Genomic DNA, 18,864 nt, shown 5'->3' with positions numbered 1-18,864 from the left:
GATGAAATTAATAAAATAAATAAATAAAAAGACTAAAAGGTAAAACTAGAAAATTAGATGAATAAAAAGACAAAATAAATAAAAGGTAAAAAAAAAAGGTAAAAGAAAAACACAACTAAATTAGTTACAGGCTGTTTGAAGGTGGTTAGATAGTAAAAGTTTAAACTGATTTAGTGACCTCAGTGAGTTTCCTTTAAGTGAATTCCAGCTAACTGGTGTTCTGTAGCTAAAAGCCGTTTTTTCGCAGTTTAGTGATAACTTTAGGAAACTAATAGGTAATTCAGTCAAAAGTCTGATACAGATTAATTGGCACTATTTAACAGACTAGGCCTGATCTAGTTTATTTGCCAAAGATATACTGATTATTTAATTGCCTTATAATGTAATATTTAAAATAAATTCTCTGTTGTTCAACAAAGTCAACATAAAAGCTCATTCACGGTAACTGAGCTTTCTTTTCTAACAAAAAGATAGTGGGCGATATCAAAGTCGTCAAACTTTATTGAGGTCAATAGGCCAGTGTATAGGCAAAAACTTGGAAATATGGTACGCATCATGATACAGTGAACATACAGATATTAATTTATAACCCAAAATAACAGGAAGAAATATGTAAATTGCCTACCACCAGTGTCCAGGGAAAGAGACAGGCCTCTATCAGTGCGTGGGAGCAGATCAGTGCGCTCTTTACTCGTGATGGGAAACCTCTGCAGCAGGTTTCTCACCACATGCTTGGAATTGGCAGTGAATGAAAAGGTCATAATGGACTGAGCAGCTTCTGAGCCATCCTTCTTCCATATAGTGAGAAACCGGTTAGATCCTTTACTGCAATAATAATACAAATGATTCAAATGATTTATTATAAGGGTAGGGGATGACAGAATTTCTATTTCACAATAAATTAATCAAAAGGTATTGTCGTTTTTAGACCATTCTTAATCACAGAAACAACAGTAATACAATTTCATAATAACACATTTAAACATTACTTTAAATAAGCAATGAAATTAAAAAGATTAAGAATATTCTGACTAGAACTAGAGTTGGAATAGAATCAAAAGCAAATATACACCTCTAGAAGAAAATTAAGAGACCACTTAAAATGAGAAGTTTCTTTGATTTTACCAAATTGAAAACCTCTGGAATATAATCAAGAGGAAGATAGATGATCACAAGCCATCAAACCAAACTGAACTGCTAGAATTTTTTGCACCAGGAGTAAAGCAGCATAAAGTTATCCAAAAGCAGTGTGTAAGACTGGTGGAGGAGAAATGTCAAGATGCATGAAAACTGTAATTAAAAACCAGGGTTGTTCCACCAAATATTGATTTCTGAACTCTTAAAACTTCCTAAAAATGCTTTTTCCTTTGCATTATTTGAGGTCTGAAAGCTCTACCTCTTTTTTGTTATTTTAGCCATTTCTTATTTTCTGCAAATAAATGCTCTAAATAACAATATTTTTATTTGGAATTTAGGAGAAATGTTGTCCGTAGTTTATAGAATAAAACAAAAATGTTCCTTTTACTGATACATAAACCTATAAATAACAAAATCAGAGAAACTGATTTAGAAACTGAAGTGGTCTTTAATTTTTTTTCCAGAGCTGTAGAAGCAAATATAAATAAAAAAAAACCCATTATATCAGCTCATTCTAATTAATGGGCAACTCTGAGGTCAGCAAAAATGACGGAGGTTGTGTCCACATACTGTACAATAAGTCAAAAACATAATTATTGTAAAAACCCTGATTAATAAGATGTAAATAATAACATTACTTGAATAGAAAAGGTTAATGGATTGTTATTACACTGTTTTTTTTTTGTTTTTTGTTTGTTTGTTTTTAACACTGTTTGTATAATCCATATAATCCATATTTAAAAGTGTGAAGAAAAAAAAACTAACAATCATGCTGTAATTGAATTACATTAAGTATTCATAAGTTAAGTATTATTTTTATGCTTACCCTCTGCTTTTGGAAATGTAGCCCAGGGACTGAGCAAGCCGATGTACAAAAGCTCTTTCTGAGTTGGTAAAGGATGAAGGAAACTCCATTTCTAGAAGAAAAAAAATCTAAATTAAGACTTAAATACTCACCAGGATGTAAGCAATGTAAAATGTCCCAAAAGTCATTTACAACCAGCACTAGGAGGTTAAAGGATACTATATACTGCTTCCAAAATACACTGTGCACAGCTCCACCAATAGATCAATAAATTCGCTTTGGCTAATTGCCAATTCTGTTACATCACCAAGAATAAAGCGTGAAATCACTCAATAATAGATATATAATATATATGTACACAAGCTTTGGGGAAAAAACAAGAGGTAACTTTTTAGTGCATTATAGTTTGTTTGGATTTACTGAGATACACCATTAGGGGTGTGCCAAATCATATCGTACGCTTAAATTCGCCAACATTTTTGAATATCATGAACAATATGGTACCCTAAAATATTGTGCCATGTTACCAGGGTACTACTTTCTTGCTGTTTTTAGCAAAAGAAAAATTCACACTGTTCTCATTTCCCATTATATACCTACTAGAGACAGATTATATATGTCCAGTGTCATTCGTTTGACTTTAATCCTGGATATATAAAGATATTTGGAGTGCATTATTATTAGTATTATTATTATGATATTCTGGATCATTGACTTCTGTTACAAATCTGATAAAATTCTTATACTGTTTTATATCTCAGTTAGGGGTGTGCCATATCATATCATATGCAATAATATCATTTTGTATACTTTCATTTTGTTGCAGTTGTGTATTCTTAAACTAGTTTTTAATTCAGTGTTTAGTCATATCACCAAGAGTATCATTATCACCAAAATATTATTTTAGGGCCAAATCCTCCTGAGACCCAGACCTTTGTTTGAGTGCATTTTTATTTCGTCTATCTATTTGGGATTAGTATAAATTTTAGTAAAAATTTTTACCTGGCTCATGTTTCTCTCTTAACTGGCTGTGGAAAATTCTGACTGGGATTCCCACCATCTTGTTTTTTTAATGAATTTAGTGTAATGTTGTCATATAACCACTAGATAGTACAGGCAGAGCCTCCATATGAGGCCATATGAGGGTCAAGTAAAAAAAAAATAATGAAGTATCATAGTGCAGATTCATAGAAATGATAAGTCCCCATATGAGGATGCAGGGTCTCAAGAGGATATCGCCCACCCCAATATACTATATATACACCTTAATTATTGCTTTCAGGTGTTAAGTATAAAATCCAGCCCCTAGCCACTCTAACAGGATTGCATCACTGTAATAAGTCAGCTGTTGAGCTCCACACAAGCTCTTAGAGCTGCAAGGGGGGACCGACTCCAAACTAATGACTGTGGAATTAAAATAGGATGTCATAAAAGCTCATGTGGGTGTAATATCATAGAGAGTCGTTACATGACAAATAAAACAGAATTTTACAACAGTCTGCTCTAGTAAGTAAAGCTTTAACACAAGAGCTTGCACACACCTTTCTCTTCACTGTACTGAAACCTCTCCAGAGCTATGTTTACAGCTATTTTAACCTCTTCATCAATCCTGATGTCTTTCAGGCCTTTTGATCTCAGTGAGTCCGACTGTTTAGAGGAACTCCTGTTCGGTTTGTGGGAGCCAGCGTTCGGTCGAGACATCTTTACACTGCGAGGAAAACACAGCAAAAAAAGGCATGACATCAAGAACCATAACAATACATTTACAGTTACATTTTATCAGTCTGACATTCTCTCTTTTAGGTGTAAAGCTGTGGAACGTGATTGACTGACTAAGTTGAAAGACCAGTTCCTAAGTTATATGAAATAAAATATGTAAAGTTTTTAAATATTACATTTCACATTTAATTCAAATATCATCATCACCTTCCTAACATAATCACTTTTTTTTTTGGATAACTGCCCTTTTTTGCCTAAATTATCTCAACATGATGCTGAGGCCACGTGTAGTAAAATCTTATTATTATTAGTTTCTTACCCTTTAGGATAACGGCCTGTGTGTCTGTCAAGTGTGTGACTTAAACAAATTTATTACACCTAATCAAAATAAAATGTGAATTTGAATAGCTTTCCAAGACTAGGCTCATTCACTAATCTAATGTCCACTATTCAGGACTGATATTTAATCTTGTAAAAATAAAACTAGGCTATATATACTGCATAGTTGTTTACTCATATTATTGATTTATTGTGATTATTTAGTCTGAATGTTAAATTAGTAAAAAAAGTAAAAAAGGTCATAAAGCTAGCTAGACAAGTTTTAAAGTTTGTGGCTGTTAAAATGCAAAATGTTTTCTGTCCTTTCAATTAATATTTTATAAAAGTTAAACTTCTTAAATCATTGCTTATTTTTCAAAAGCCATAACAACTGTCCTATGTATTTTTAGTGTTACCTAAAATTTTACGAAAGTGTCCATTTACAAATTTCAAATCCAGCAGGGGCACAGAGTGGTCCAGCGGACTAAGGATTGGGAGATCGCTGGTTCAAATCCCAGTCATGCAGCTTGCCATCAGCTGCTGGAGCCCTAAGAGAGCACAATTGGCCTTGCTCTCTCTCTCTCTCTCTCTCTGGGTGGGTAGGTGGCGCTCTTTCCCCTCATCACTCCTATGTTGATGTGGATCAGCACAAGACGTCTGTGAGCTGATGTATCAGAACCGAGTAGGGCTGTGATACAGTCCAACTGCATCAGCAGCATCTGCATCGATTAAAGGCGGTGGCTGACTTCACATGTATGGCAAGAGGTGTTAGGGTATTAGGAGGGGTTAGGAGGACCCCTAATGAGTTAGGTAAGTGGCCTTGTAAATTGGTGAGAAAATGGGATTAAAAAATAAATAAATAAATACATAAGTAAATAAATAATAATAAAATCCAGAAAACACTTCTACTGCATATACAGACAAATTAATTCATAAAATGCGACATTATCAATCACAATGTCCAATGTCAGTATAAATTTGGGAAAATAGTCTGTTTTGGGACTTTTTTGTAACATTACAACTGACCGATTGCCCCTGACTGGTGCAGGGGGAGAAGGAGATTATGCAATAACAAAGGAAAGTCTACCAAGAAACGAAAACGAAACTCAGACAAAACCAAAACACTAACAGCACCCCCAGCTATATCAGTATACAGTAGGTAGCTAAGGTATTTACTATAAGTAGTAGTCTTTAATGGGACATGTATTTATTCTGTTGCATTTAATTTAAATGTTTTAGGTTATAGAGTGTTTGTTTTTGAATAAACATATAGGTTATATTAGTTAAAACCAGTGATATCCTGAGAGATGTGTCTGCTGGGAGGTTTTACAGCTGTAATAATCAGCTAAAAGTACAATTCTTAGGTTCTTCAGCATTTTATATGTGTTAAATCTTCTGTAATCATAAAATATTGAGTGTTTGAGCTGAAATTACACTAATTACAGGCTAAAAGCAGTGGATTTAAGAGGCTAATCTAGTTTATATCTGCCTAGTAACTTACTGCAACTTCTGGAGCTAAAGCTAGTCTATATTAACTAGCCAGACAGCTTAAATACTAGTTTAGCTAGCTAGTTACCTATTATTTTAACAGCTTAACATATTTAAACATTAATTTACTGTGAATTAACTTCAGAACTTGGCCCACTAGCTCAGCTAAGCATTCATACAGTCAACATCACTGTAAAGCTAACTAACTTAGCTAGCTAGCTAAACAACATTAGCTAGCAGAGTTTTTAACGTTATTCTGTCCGTTCCTCGCTCATAAAACTCATTAGTCCTGGTCAGATCAACAGTAAAACATGTCTATTAATAAAATAAAGCTTTACTTACAGTCTGTCGTCACTGTAACTGTGAGTTTAACCGGCTTTCTGTACCTTCTGAGGTTCCTTCCCCCTGCTCTGCTCACACCGCCTCCTTCACTGCTATAGACTGAACCCCAACGGCCGCGTCCCGAATCACACACCTCCACACTACACCTAGCTACCCTAGCTAATGAATGCCCTGCACTATTTGCCAAGACCACTAATTACATGCTGTTTGGGACAAAGCCTGTTCTTTTTATATTCACTCCTTAATTTAAACCCAAAACCCTGATTTTTAAGATTAGAATTAATTTTAGACCACTATATACATTACTTAGAAGTCTTAAAACAAGGCCTATAAATTTTATAAACCCTTAAAGCTCCAATCCCCCCACATTAACCCCAAACCACATGAATATACTTGTGCATATATATATATATTTTTTATAAAAGTTAGCTCAGTATCTCAGAAATTGGTACTTTTGGCAGTATGGGCAGTGCGCCAAGTCCTGCTGGAAAATGAAATCTGCATTTCCGTAAATGTTTGGAGAGCCATGTCATCTGCTGGTGTTGATCCACTGTGTTTTATTATCTAGTCTAAAGTCAGTGCAGTTTTGTTTTCCTGTAAAAATCTTATAGCACTTCATGCTTCCCTCTGCTACTGACAACTTTTATGGATATGCAGATTTCATTTTCCAGCAGGACTTGGCACACTGCCCACACTGCCAAAAGTACCTACTGGTCTTATATAATATTTTAATTTTCTGAAACAATGATTTTTGGGTTTCCATTGGCTGTAAGCAAAAATCATCAACAATAAAAGAATAGATCATTCTGTGTGTAATACAGCTATATAATATACAGTATGAGTTTCAAATTTTTCATTCAATTACTAAAATAAAGATATTTATCAATTATATTTATTTCAATTAAATTAATATATTAAAATGGCTGGGCGATATTGTAAAAAAAATATATATGAGTAATTCTCGATTATGATTTTTATTTCTTACATAACAACTTTTTTTTTACGAATAGCAAGCAGCCCCCTTTAACCTTACCTGTAGTTTTTTTTATATTAAACACTGTGCAAACATAAGCTTCTTGTATGACATATGAAAATAACTGCCATATTTAAGAGTTCTTTACAGGTTTCTGACAGAAGCACAAGCTTATCCAACTGACAACTTTTATATATAAAGATGAACAACTTCTTTATCCCATTTTGCAAGACTTCAATAACCAGACAGGCCAAAGCAGAAAAAAACACCAAGTGTGAAATTCTGTGTTTAATATTTCTTGGCTCAATCAGTGCACTACAAAGGCCATAGCCAAAATTGTTTTGGAATGACAAAAATCACGTTTTTCATATTTTTATTTGCTTAAACTACATTTACATGTTATTCTACCTGAGAATATTCCACCGTCCATATTGTGGTCTAATAAACTGTAGCTCATATAAAATAATGACAATGTATTACAAAAAGAAATGTATTTCTTTAGTTTTTATAAAGTATTACGATAAATGAAACCACAAGCAACTTCTAATTTAAACATTCTTGACAGTAGAGACAGTTGATAGAGCAAGTGTCTTAATACTTTGGTCCATATAATGTAGGTAAAGGGATATTTTTAAAATAGATAAATACATAAATGAATAAATAATCAAGTTATGTAAGTTAAACACATATCCATTCGTCGTTCATCACGAATCCATCAGTCTCCGTGCAGCACGTTTTTCCACTCGTCTTGTCCGCGGAGACTGAAAGGCAGTCTCTTCTGTCTTCTCCACTTCGCTCTCCGGTTCTTAAACCACACCTGAAAGCACATTGAGCATCATACTGATTAATTAAACACCGGAATATGTGAATTTGGGAGAAATGTTGTCTGTAGTTTATAGAATAAAATAACAATGTTCATTTTACTCAAACATAAACCTATAAATAGCAAAATCAGAGAAACTGATTCAGAAACTGAAGTGGTCTCTTAATTTTTTCAAATACTTACTTAATTCAAATACTGCTAACTAATAGAGCAGTGTCCAGTAACTTTTGATTATATGTGGGTGATGTGGGCATCACAGGCCATGTGTGGTCAACACATTTCAGTATTTTCATACGTTTCGCAGTATTTTCTTGCTTTTTTATTATTAATTTTATTATATTTTGTTATTTAAAAATGTTTAAATCCTTTTTTTGCTTTTACCTTTTTTTGTTTTTTGTCTTCACATTTTATATTTTATGATTTTGGTAAATCACTTGTGTATACTGAATTTTGTGGTTTTATCTTTAAAAAAGTGACCTTGAGCCGTTTCTGCACACTTTTGAATGAATTCCTATGAAAAAAAAATCTGTGCAAATAAACGCCATCAGTTTCTCTGATTTTTGCTATTTATAGGTTTATGTAAAATAACCATTGTTGTTTTATTCTATAAACTACAGACAAATTTTCTCCCAAATTCCAAATAAAAAATATTGTCATTTGGAGCATTTATTTGCAGAAAATGAGAAATGACTAAAACAACAAAAAAGATGCAGAGCTTTCAGACCTCAAATAATATAATGTTTTAAGAGTTCAGAAATCAATATTTGGTGAAATAACCCTGGTTTTTAATCACGGTTTTCATGCATCTTGGCATCATGTTCTCCTCCACCAGTCTTACACACTGCTTTTGGATAACTTTATGCCTTTACTCCTGGTGTAAAAATTCAAGCAGTTCAGCTTGGATGTTGGTTGATGGCTTGTTATCATCCATCTTCCTCTTGATTATATTACAGAGCTATATTACTTTTTTCCAAGCCTAAATATAGAACTACACTGTTCTATATGCTCAGTGGACCTGAAGAAAAAGTCACAACTTTTACAGGTATGGGCATTCCCAAGCTGTTTCCTGAGGAAACACTTCATGATCACTTTACAAACTGCTGTCTCATGAGTTTTGGCATGTGGGTGTGTACCTCCACCCTCTCCTCCCGCAGGTGTGTTCTCTCAGCCAGCTGCTCGCGGGTGTGGATATCAGGGTACTGGTTCTGCAGGAACAGCTCCTCCAGAGCGTCCAGCTGCTCCTCGGTGAAGATGGTTCGATGGCGGCGGATCCTCTTCTGGATCTGACTGAAGCTCTCCCTCCTCTGAGCCTCGCCGACCAGAACCGACTCCGTCAGAGCTCTCCTGCTCCACGCTAACGGACACGCTGGAACACAGCAGAGTACAGAAAACCAGCCATAACATTAAAACCAACTTCAGGTGAAGTAAATGGCATGGGATATTTTTGCCCTGAATACCCACACAAGTGGAAAAAGCCTGACTCGAGCCGCATGTGTCAAAGCCCCGGTTGCCAAGTATAATATGAGAATTGGCCTCAGTCGTATTTGTGTCAATGCCCCAGTTGCTGAGTATAATAACACAACATTATGCCAACATTATTTTGAAACACTATGTCATAGCCTTGAGATACTTTATCATTATTTTGAGATATAATGTCATCATTTTGAAATACTATGTTATCATTTTGAGATACAAAGTCATTATTTTGAGGTACTATGTCAGCAAAAAAACATCTTCATATAACCACATCTCAAAATGATGACTTACTGTCTCAAAGTATTAACTTAGAATCTAAAAGAAATAACTAGGTATCTCAAAATAATGATTTACTGTCTCAAAATAGTGACTTAGTATCTCACAATAACTAATTAATATATCAAAATAATGACTTGCTGTCTCAAAGGAATGACTTAGTATCTCAAAATAATGATTTACTGTCTCGAATAGTGACTTAGTATCTCACAATAACAACTTAATATCTCAAAATAACGATTTACTGTCTCAAAATAGTGACTTAGTATTTCACAATAACAACTTGATATCTCAAAATAATGATTAACTGTCTCGAATAGTGACTTAGTATCTCACAATAGCTAATTAATATATCAAAATAACGACTTACTGTCTTAAATGAATAACTTAGTATCATAAAATATTGATTTACTGTCTCAAAATAGTGAGTTAGTATCTCACAATAACTAATTAATATATCAAAATAATGACTTACTTTCTCAATGGAATGACTTAGTATCTCAAAATAATGATAAACTGTCTCGAATAGTGACTTAGTATCACACAATAACAACTTAATATCTCAAAATAACAATTTACTGTCTCAAAATAGTGACTTAGTATTTCACAATAACAACTTAGTATCTCAAAATAATGACCTACTGTTCAAAAGTGATTACTTACTATCTCAAAATAATGACTGAGTATCTCAAAATAATGACCTTTTTGAGTTTTTCAAAGTAATGATTAAGTATGTTAAAATAATGACTTTTTCTTCAATTAATTACTTACTGTCTCAAAATAATGACTTGCTATATCAAAGTAGAATCTCAAAGTAATGATTAAATATCTCCAAATAATGACTTGGCACCTCAAAATAATGACTTAGTATAAAATAATTACTTAGTATCTCCAATTAATTACGTACTCTCTCAAAATAATGACTTACTGTCTCATAGTAATTATTTGCTGTAACAAAGTAGCACCTCAAAGAAATGACTTAGAATCTTCAAAAATGATATAGAAATGTACTTAAAACATTTTTTTTAATGGGCTTCCATGGTATAGAAATGCATATACTATATACTGTCATTGGGTTTTCTGCATATGGTCGCTGTCCAATAAAAAAACAGGTATCTCCAAACTGGTGGTTTTACAGGAGAAGGCAAGAATGCTCTAAGCTTTGAAAGAAAGCTAATATAAAACAAAAGTTTTCCACTTCATTTTAGAGCTTTTTTTATTTATTTATCCAGATTTATTAACACACCATGCAGAGCAGCTACATGGTTCAAATGATGGGGTAAACTAAAAACAGACAAAAATGGAGATATATGGTTTTCATTGGACAGCAGCGATATATAGAACTATTTAAGCCAGGCTAAGTTTAAGATTCTAGGACTCTATTTCTTTGTATCACATTTATTATCAAACTATATATTCTATACTATGTTTATGTACTAAAATGTTCTTTATTGTATATATACTGCATGTATACTTTAATAATCTGGTGCTCTTACCTGTGGCAGGTGTGTATTCGGCCTGCAGCATCTCTCCGCAGTGTGAGCAGTAGCAGCAGCAGAGGCAGGAGCGCTGGAGCGGTTCTGGTTCTGTGGGGTTGGTGGTGGTTGAGCTGGATTTTGGATCTGAGGAACTCTGAGGGTGCTGCGGGTCTTCCTCGCCAACTGTGCCAGTCCTGCCAGCCTTGCCATGGTCTCCTCTGTCGGACGTCCCTCTCAGGATGCTGTCGATGCTGAAGGCGAACCGTTTCCTGCCGGATTCCCTCTCCACACTGTCCATCCTACACCCCGGACTGACTGACCACCACTGAGAGCCGAGGTCCAGGCGTCTGGTCCGAGCTCCAGACGAGAAGAGACTTTCATATAGTATAGCTATAGCCTCTCTCTCCCACTCCTTCTCTCTCTCTCTGCTCCTTCAGCTCGGTGTCAAACCCCCATTTACTCAATAGATTAAAGAAAGGAGACAAAAACATAATCCCCCTATACAGCAGCACAAAACAGTATAAAGTGGCTGAAAAAAATCCCGTCTAATCTGGGCAGTTTTGTGAAAGGTGTTAGTGAGAAGAGGAGATTCGGGCTAATCTGGCTTTGGCTGAAATGAAATCTGATTTCACTGTATCAAATGAGGGGTACAGAGGGCTCCCTCAAATCCGCCTTGTTGTGGTTTTAGCTAAAAAAGATAAATTGTCTGGCATTAGGGGCTTTGATTCGCTGGCGTCGGGAGTGACCGCTGGTCCTCGTGAGGATAAGCTGGGGTTAATATGTTTGTGTATGACTCTTGTGTACAAAGAAAGCGCAAGACTTGCTTCCTCTTTGCTGCCCTGATGTGATTCGTGTTGTTTATTGCCTCAGTCTGGTGCTGATATACTGATATTGGCTGCACCATCCCTTGATCAGGCATTATGACCACCTCCTTGTTTCTACACCAGAGATTTTATAAGGCACTTTGTAGTTCTGCATAATTACATACGGTTAATCACTGCATACATTATCATCCTTTGTTCACCCTGTTCTTCAATACACAGGGGTGGACCAGAAGATGCAGCAGTGCTGCTGGAGTTTTTAAACACTATAGCCCTATCAAGAAGATATCAGTTTCTCAAAAATATTTTACAATTCGAACTCAGTGATAAAAGTCTTGCATCCGGACTGCAATTGAAAAAACAGGAGGACCAGTGAGTTTTTGGGCTTTCTCGGTCAAACAACGCCCAAAGTGTAATTACGGTGTGGCAGTGGACAAATAGCTATTTTATTAAACTAAGAGATGTGCATCCAGACATAACTAAAATTACCAGAGGACCACAGAGTTCAGAGAAAAACAGTAGATAATTCAGCCTGTAATTTTCTCAGAGGACGTCTGAAAACAACACGTACGTGGTTGTTCCGGAAGGGAATAAAATCACAGAAGACCCGCTATAAAAAAGAAAATTACCCCAGGACCCCCTGAGAAACTAATCCCGTCCGGAAAGGGCTTATAGACACTTCTAACTAGCTGCTCCACCTTGGAGATAAAGTAAAGTCAGAGACAGAGACTCTGAATCTGTTTTTGCACATTTTACAGTGTTGGTCCTGCTCTAGTCCTTCAGTGGTTACAAGACTGTGGTCTCAGGATGCTGTTGGTGGACTATATTCAAGCCAGCAGTGACTCTGAGGTGTTTAAAGGAATATGTATTAACAAATGCAAGAGAGTGTGTGCTGATCAGTGAATACATACAACTGCAGTGTCTGATATGCCCGCCTGTACTACGCTACATGGTAAAAGTGGTTTCAGCTATGATTCAGCTATGGTTAACGAACCTCACTGAAGCTCAGTGATTACCTGTTCAGAAGAAAAATAGCCAGATCGCCTGTTTCAATGGCCACAGCACACTGTGTGCTGTTGTCTATACCTGCCAACCCAGAGTGTGGAAATGGGACAGAAGGAACCCACACAGACTACTGTGACTGCATAGCTCTAATGAGAAAATACTGCCTGAAGCTCTGCTGACAAGAGCTGCAAGATGATACATCCTGATCATATGAGTTACTTCAGAAAATATTATCCTTAATGATCCTTTAAAAACTCCACTCGTACCAGAGCTACACAAATATTTGTGGACACCTCTTTTAATCTATGATACTAGTGCCTGTACCATGACTTTCGGCATGCCATGATTTACCCCCTTACGGGAGACATATTATTCAGCTTTTTACACAAGTTAGAATAGGTCTATGTTCTATACAAAACATGTTCATTCATACATAAAATCACTCATACATAAAGAGACCTCACCTCAACTCTATTCTTACCAGTTTCAGTCCCTTTCTGAATGAGCCGTTTAAGGGCTCTGACACTTTTATGCAAATAGGCTGATGCTGGTCAAGCCCCATGTTTATGCCCGTCTCTACTACACTACATGGTGATAGTGGTAAATTACCTAGCTAGAGAACCTCACTGAAGCTTAGTAATTACAAATAATATAATCCTTAATGATCCTTTAAAAACTCCACTCGTACCAGAACTACACAAATATTTGTGGACACCTCTTTTTATCTATGATACTAGTTCCTGTCCCATGACTTTTGACATGTCATAGTATACCCCAACAGCTTTACAGGTGTTATCATAATTAGATAATCAAGGTAATTCACCTAAAGGGGACATATTATACCTCTTTTTACACAAGTTAGATTAGGTCTATGTTTTATACAAACCATGATTATGAATGTCTTTACACACAAAAACACGCTCATAAAGATATCTCACCTGCTCTATTCTTACTTTTACGCATATAAGCTGTTGCTAGCCACTTGCCACAGACAGTAGGTACAGATGCCTCCCTCAGACGAAGTCTGCTGGCTAATCCTGCTGTATTCTGCCTGCTTCTGAGCTTCTCAACCAGCAGACTGAAATGGTGTTTCTTCTTCAACTGATCTAGTGGGTGGGGCTCTGGATGGGGTTGACAGGTGGTGCCAGGGTGGTGATGTCACAATAAGGGAGAAGCATCCAAACAGCTTATAGAGTTTTATTGATTTTTTTTTTTTACACCAAACTCTTTAAGTTAATTCCCAGAAAACTAATGGATGAAGTGTTTTAGTTATTGGAGTGTTTATAGGGGCGGAAATACAAAGCACACAAAAAGCAAGTTATGATTCACAAAGTAATGATTCAGTATCTCAAAATTATGACTTCCTATATAAAAAAAATACTTAGTATCTCGAAGTAATGACTCTGTATCTAAAAATAATGACTTAGTAACTCCAATTAATTTGACTCAAACATGACTTACTGTCTCGTTTTTACCAGGGCCAGGACAAGGTGAGACAAGTGCTAATTAGAAAACACAGGTTTATTGTTAAAACTGATCCCAAAGGCATTGGTGTAGACAGTGCAACTAGTGAACAACAGGGCAGCAATAAATAACAACATACCAGCAGGTAGTAGACCAGAAGCAGGGTTGGTACACTGGTAGACAATCAGGAGGCAAGAGAGTAATTAGAGAGGAAAGCAAGGTCAGTAAACTAAGAGCAGAAAGGGTCAATAACAATAAGGCAATCAAGCAAGGAAACCACGGCGTAACAGAACTAGATAATACTCGGCAGAGATCCAAGGAAACAAAGGGCTATTTATACAGACACAAACAGGTGTAGGCAATGAGCAATCAGAAGGAGGGCGAGGCTGAATGCTGAGTCACATGTTCAGCTCATTCAGAGTCATTGTAGTTCACAGGGTGAGAATGCTGGGAAATGGAGTCTTTAGGAGAACAATTGTCCTGAATGGGCAGACTGACAGTGTCAGGATAAAATATGTATATATATGTATGTGCTGTTTTTCTAGTGGAAATGTGCTTCCATTGTATAGATATGCTGTCATTATGGATATATACACTCATTGGGTTTTCTGTATATATAGCACTATACTTATCCAGGCTAGGTTTTATATTCTAGGATGTTATTAATATGTTTAATATGTCTAAAGTCTAATTGTTGGTTTATAAATGGGTCCTTTAAATATCGATTACTGTCCGTCAGTAAGTTATGAGTTGCAGCATGGGTTAGCATGTTCTGAACACGCCGCCGCACTGAAATACTACATCCTGTTCCTGCAGCGGATCTTATCACTAAAGCCCAGCCATCCCCGTCCCTCATTACTGACACTGCACACCGGCCCAGCCACCCTATTATACATGCCCATTCTCTCCACAACAAATCCCTTGTAATCATACAAGTCAGAAAACTGGTATTCATCAAGGAATTAATGGATTTTCAAAATCTTAAGCCTTAAGCCTCACTGATAAGAGGGATCAAAAAATAGATAACAATAAACAGCTTCCATCCAGCACACAAATATTCATTGCCTTTACATTGTAGGAGGTATAGTGTTTAGTGCCTGTACGATTAGTATCTCAGGATTTTCAAGTTCTGAGGAGGAGAAATGTATCAGGTTCTCTCTCTAATTCAAGCTAAATTTTATTATGGAAACCTGAGCTGTGCTTTTAGATTTGATGTTATCCTAGTTAAAGCACAAAAACACATTTATTATAGCTTTAACCCCTCAAAATGCTTTGTCCCATATACAGGCTACAGGTGTAGGTGATAAAAAAAAATAAAAAACTTATTTTTGCAGTATTTACATTCTGAAAATTTAAAGGATTTGAAATTTCCTACAGGACCCTTGGGGAAGCTGTCTGTTTTCTCTCTACTCCTCATAATAAGTTTAGATCAATAATAGAATTCAACACAAATTTTGCAGGTTTGAAAATAGACGTAAAAACTAGACTAACATAATGAAACTAAAGGGTTGGAGGACATTAAATGTTTGATTTGTATTCAGAAAAATAATGATTTTAAAATATATTTTAAATGTTCAGGAAAGAGCCAATATTATGATTTTATTCATTAAATTTTAACATTAGCTGATTTACTTAAATATATATTTTTATATTTTTATATTACAATTACAATTATGATTTTCAATAAAGTTCCTTATCAAACATTAAAAGCTTTTTATATAATGCTTCAATAGAAATCCTCAAGATTTAGTGGTGTAATGTCAGTCAAACAATGTCAGTCAAAAATCCTAGCCTGTTAAGGGGTTAAGTACACATGTTAAATTCATTTCTAAAAATCCCAACTTTACAAGGAATTTCGTTAATCAAAAATAAAAAAACATATATTTTTAAAATGATTAAATAATTAAAATGCAAATAAATTGGTTCGGTGTGGAATGCTCCATTGTAGCCCCTGATGTTTATATATCTACATTTTCTCATTCAGTGTTTTTATTTATCTCTTTATTTAATGCATTTTCTACATTGTAGATTAATATTAAATACATAAAAAAAAACTATTAAGTGACACATATGGAATTATGTAGTAAACAGTAAAAAGAGTCAGGGGATTAATGTGGAGGGCTAAGAATTTTTTACTATTTACTATGTAATTATATGTATGTATTATGTGTCCCTGAATTGTTTTCATGTGTTAAATATTAATTTACAATGTAAAAATAAATTAAATGAAGAAAGAATAAACTTTTGACTTGATTTTGCTATTGTACTAGAAATGTCAATCCATCCAAACACAGCACAGAACTGAGTGACTATTAATACTCAGACTTATTCACTTAGAATTAGTCAGCCAGTATATTTACTCATAATAGTCATGAGTAAAAACAACAGTAAAAAAAAAGTGAACGTTTTTAAGAATAAATAAATAAGGGTGTGACTCATTCTGAATGAAGTGTAGTGATTCACACAGCGGCTCAGCTACAGTATATCTGCCATAACCTGAACTCTGGGTTTCTTTCCTATTATTACATCAGTCATTATCTGGGGCTGAGGAATGTTTAGGGGAACAACTGACAGCTCATTAAATGTGGTTACTATATTACATGTAGATTACATATACAGTACAGGTAACACAACCTTGTGATTGGCCAATCAAATATTATTGATGTATTATACTATATATTTACTGTCGCCGTCCAATGTCCAATGAAAAGCAAGTATCTCTATTTTTGTAAATGTTTAGTTTAGTTCATAATTTGAACAAACAAACTGTCCCTTACACTGGGTCAAAATTCCTTAATAAATGGACCAATTGAAATCCCCCAAAATAACCTGGAAAAAAGTATTTTTACATTGACTTCTATTCAAAGTAAAGAAGGTTTTACTTATCTCCTTTAAATTAGCTGTTTTGGAGATACTTTTTAAATTAGACAGCGACAATATATTATATTATAATTAATATACCTTTATTTCAATGAGATACATTGAGGATGGCCTTTATTTGGGTGGCTTTCAATACAGCCAAGCATTTAAATATGGACTGAACAATAAAAATATTTGATTATATTATTATAATATAATATTTAATTATAATAATATTTAATCACAACAGATAAGAAAAACAAATAAAACAGGCTAGCTAGGAACAATAAAAAAGAAACAAATTAAGAATAATAATTATTAAGTTAAAATACTTATAATAAGTACTTATACTTAAAATAATATCAATATATAATAAAGTATAAAATAAAACAGCTAAAACTAGCAATTAAATAATCAAGATAAAATAATAAAATGTAAGAAATAAATAGTAAGAGCAGTGCTAACAGAAGAAAATGGGTAAAAACAAAACAAAAAAAGCTATAAAAATTAAATTAAAACTTTTAAAAAATCTATCAAGCTAAAATGAAATAGGAGTAAAAAATTCAGATAATTGGGTAAAAATTTAAGGAGTAGAAGTAAAAAAAAAATAGAAGTCTGAAAATAATTACTCAAGTAAAGTATAGATAACCAAAATTTCTACTTACATAATGTCTACCTTACACTAAATTATTTCAAATGAATGATGTAAATGAGACTCCAGTCATGGCTCAGAAACCATGTTTCTCCTGGAGTGTAACAAAAAGGAGGAGAAACTAAAGTAAAGCTGTGGAGCGAGCAAGAGTGTCTATTTGACGTGTTTCTTCCCATTTATAATAATAATCTTAAAAAATTATAAAATAATCTCAGAAAATGAATTAGGTGCAGCCTTGCAAATAGTGACCCTGTAAAATCCCCAGTCTTTGTAAATTCTTTGTAAAAAGTCTGTTAGTAAAAATGTGATTGTGATTTGTCTTTAGATGTGAGAGAGGGTGTCAGACTTCAGACTAGTCTATAAAAATCTTTTAAGAGTCTTTTCGAATTCGTCTAGTGTATGGTTAGCATAAGACAGCGTATAAAAAAGTATTTGTACATATTTATTGTACTTGACACATCTGGTGATGAATATGATTTACTTTGACATACTTTGCAAACCTATCATTTTTATGAGAGTGTAGGGTAAATTATGATTTCTCTCCAGGCCTGTTTTTAGGCACACTGCTTATAGCAAACTTTTACATTAATTCTTATACAATAATTCTCTACAGAGACTAGAACGGCCAAAGTGTACAATTTCGCAGTTTGTGCTCTCGTTTTTTTACATTCGAGTGAAAGATTTGCAATTTGTGCTTGCAATATCTGTAATTGGAGCAAGCAATTTTAAAGATTCGCTTTTATTTAATGAAATAATTCACTCTAATCAATTAATAATTTAGAATTTTGTCTTTTAGGCCCCTCCTGGGCTCCGTACTTCTCTTTCCTGCAAGGTACACTTATTCATTTACAGAAAAAAACACCGGATATCTCTTCTTACAAACTCTGAACAGACAATGCACCCACATTTCTCTGAATCTCTGATTTTTTTAAGCCTCAGTTATTGTGGTTTCCTTCACTGGTTTCACTCTCTCTGTTTTAATTCACATGTGACTCTCTGTGGCAGCATCCATCTTTCCTATTCTCAGCAAATGGCACATCCGCCGACCAATCAGATGCTTACAGACAGCCTCGCGGCGTGACGTCCGCGCCGCTCGTACGTGTGCAAATCAGCGAGAGCCAGCGTGCCGGTCTCCACCAATCAGCGCCTTCCACCAAGCGCGACGCCAGCCAATGGGGAGACTCCACGACGGGAAAGAAGCGGTGGATTATAAATGGGCGACCTCATT

The 18,864-nt window shown here is 34.8% G+C and overlaps 2 protein-coding genes across 4 annotated transcripts in view; both read right to left on the bottom strand.

Annotated features, from left to right (window-relative positions):
• LOC103038486 (3'-5' RNA helicase YTHDC2) overlaps positions 1–5,968 on the bottom strand; it is a 40,445-nt gene extending 34,477 nt beyond the window's left edge. Inside the window, exons 1-5 of one of the 3 annotated variants that reach the window (XM_049485877.1) lie at positions 5,810–5,930; positions 4,396–4,607; positions 3,484–3,650; positions 1,964–2,054; positions 626–825 (exon numbers count right to left, since the gene is read on the bottom strand). In XM_049485877.1, coding sequence (XP_049341834.1) covers positions 626–825; positions 1,964–2,054; positions 3,484–3,643 — 451 coding nt within the window. In that variant the 5' untranslated portion in view covers positions 3,644–3,650; positions 4,396–4,607; positions 5,810–5,930. Of the gene's footprint in view, positions 1–625; positions 826–1,963; positions 2,055–3,483; positions 3,651–4,395; positions 4,608–5,809 lie in introns of all 3 variants that reach the window. The other 2 variants (XM_049485901.1, XM_022685645.2) reach the window with 2 other exon arrangements.
• A 1,377-nt stretch (positions 5,969–7,345) lies between these two features.
• LOC125782662 (homeobox protein goosecoid-2) lies at positions 7,346–11,270 on the bottom strand. The gene is made up of 3 exons (XM_049467405.1): positions 10,854–11,270; positions 8,739–8,971; positions 7,346–7,599 (listed from the first exon to the last, which is right to left on the bottom strand). Exons 1-3 carry the CDS (start codon positions 11,131–11,133, stop codon positions 7,498–7,500), a joined length of 615 nt encoding a protein of 204 aa, XP_049323362.1. The 5' UTR covers positions 11,134–11,270; the 3' UTR covers positions 7,346–7,497.
• Positions 11,271–18,864: the final 7,594 nt, after the last annotated feature.

Source organism: Astyanax mexicanus, chromosome 1 (genome assembly GCF_023375975.1).
Source record: "Astyanax mexicanus isolate ESR-SI-001 chromosome 1, AstMex3_surface, whole genome shotgun sequence".
NCBI classification, from domain to species: Eukaryota; Metazoa; Chordata; class Actinopteri; order Characiformes; family Acestrorhamphidae; genus Astyanax; species Astyanax mexicanus.
This window is presented reverse-complemented; position numbering and strand designations above follow the sequence as displayed.

Bases quoted from the DNA above. Each gene is read 5' to 3' on its own strand.
- LOC125782662 (XM_049467405.1), bottom strand. From the start codon at position 11,133: ATGGACAGTGTGGAGAGGGAATCCGGCAGGAAACGGTTCGCCTTCAGC. The intron at 8,972-10,853 runs GTAAGAGCACCA...GCTGTGTTCCAG, and splicing joins CGAATACACACCTGCCACAG to CGTGTCCGTTAGCGTGGAGC. The intron at 7,600-8,738 runs GTACACACCCAC...ATGTGCTTTCAG, and splicing joins TGCGGGAGGAGAGGGTGGAG to GTGTGGTTTAAGAACCGGAG.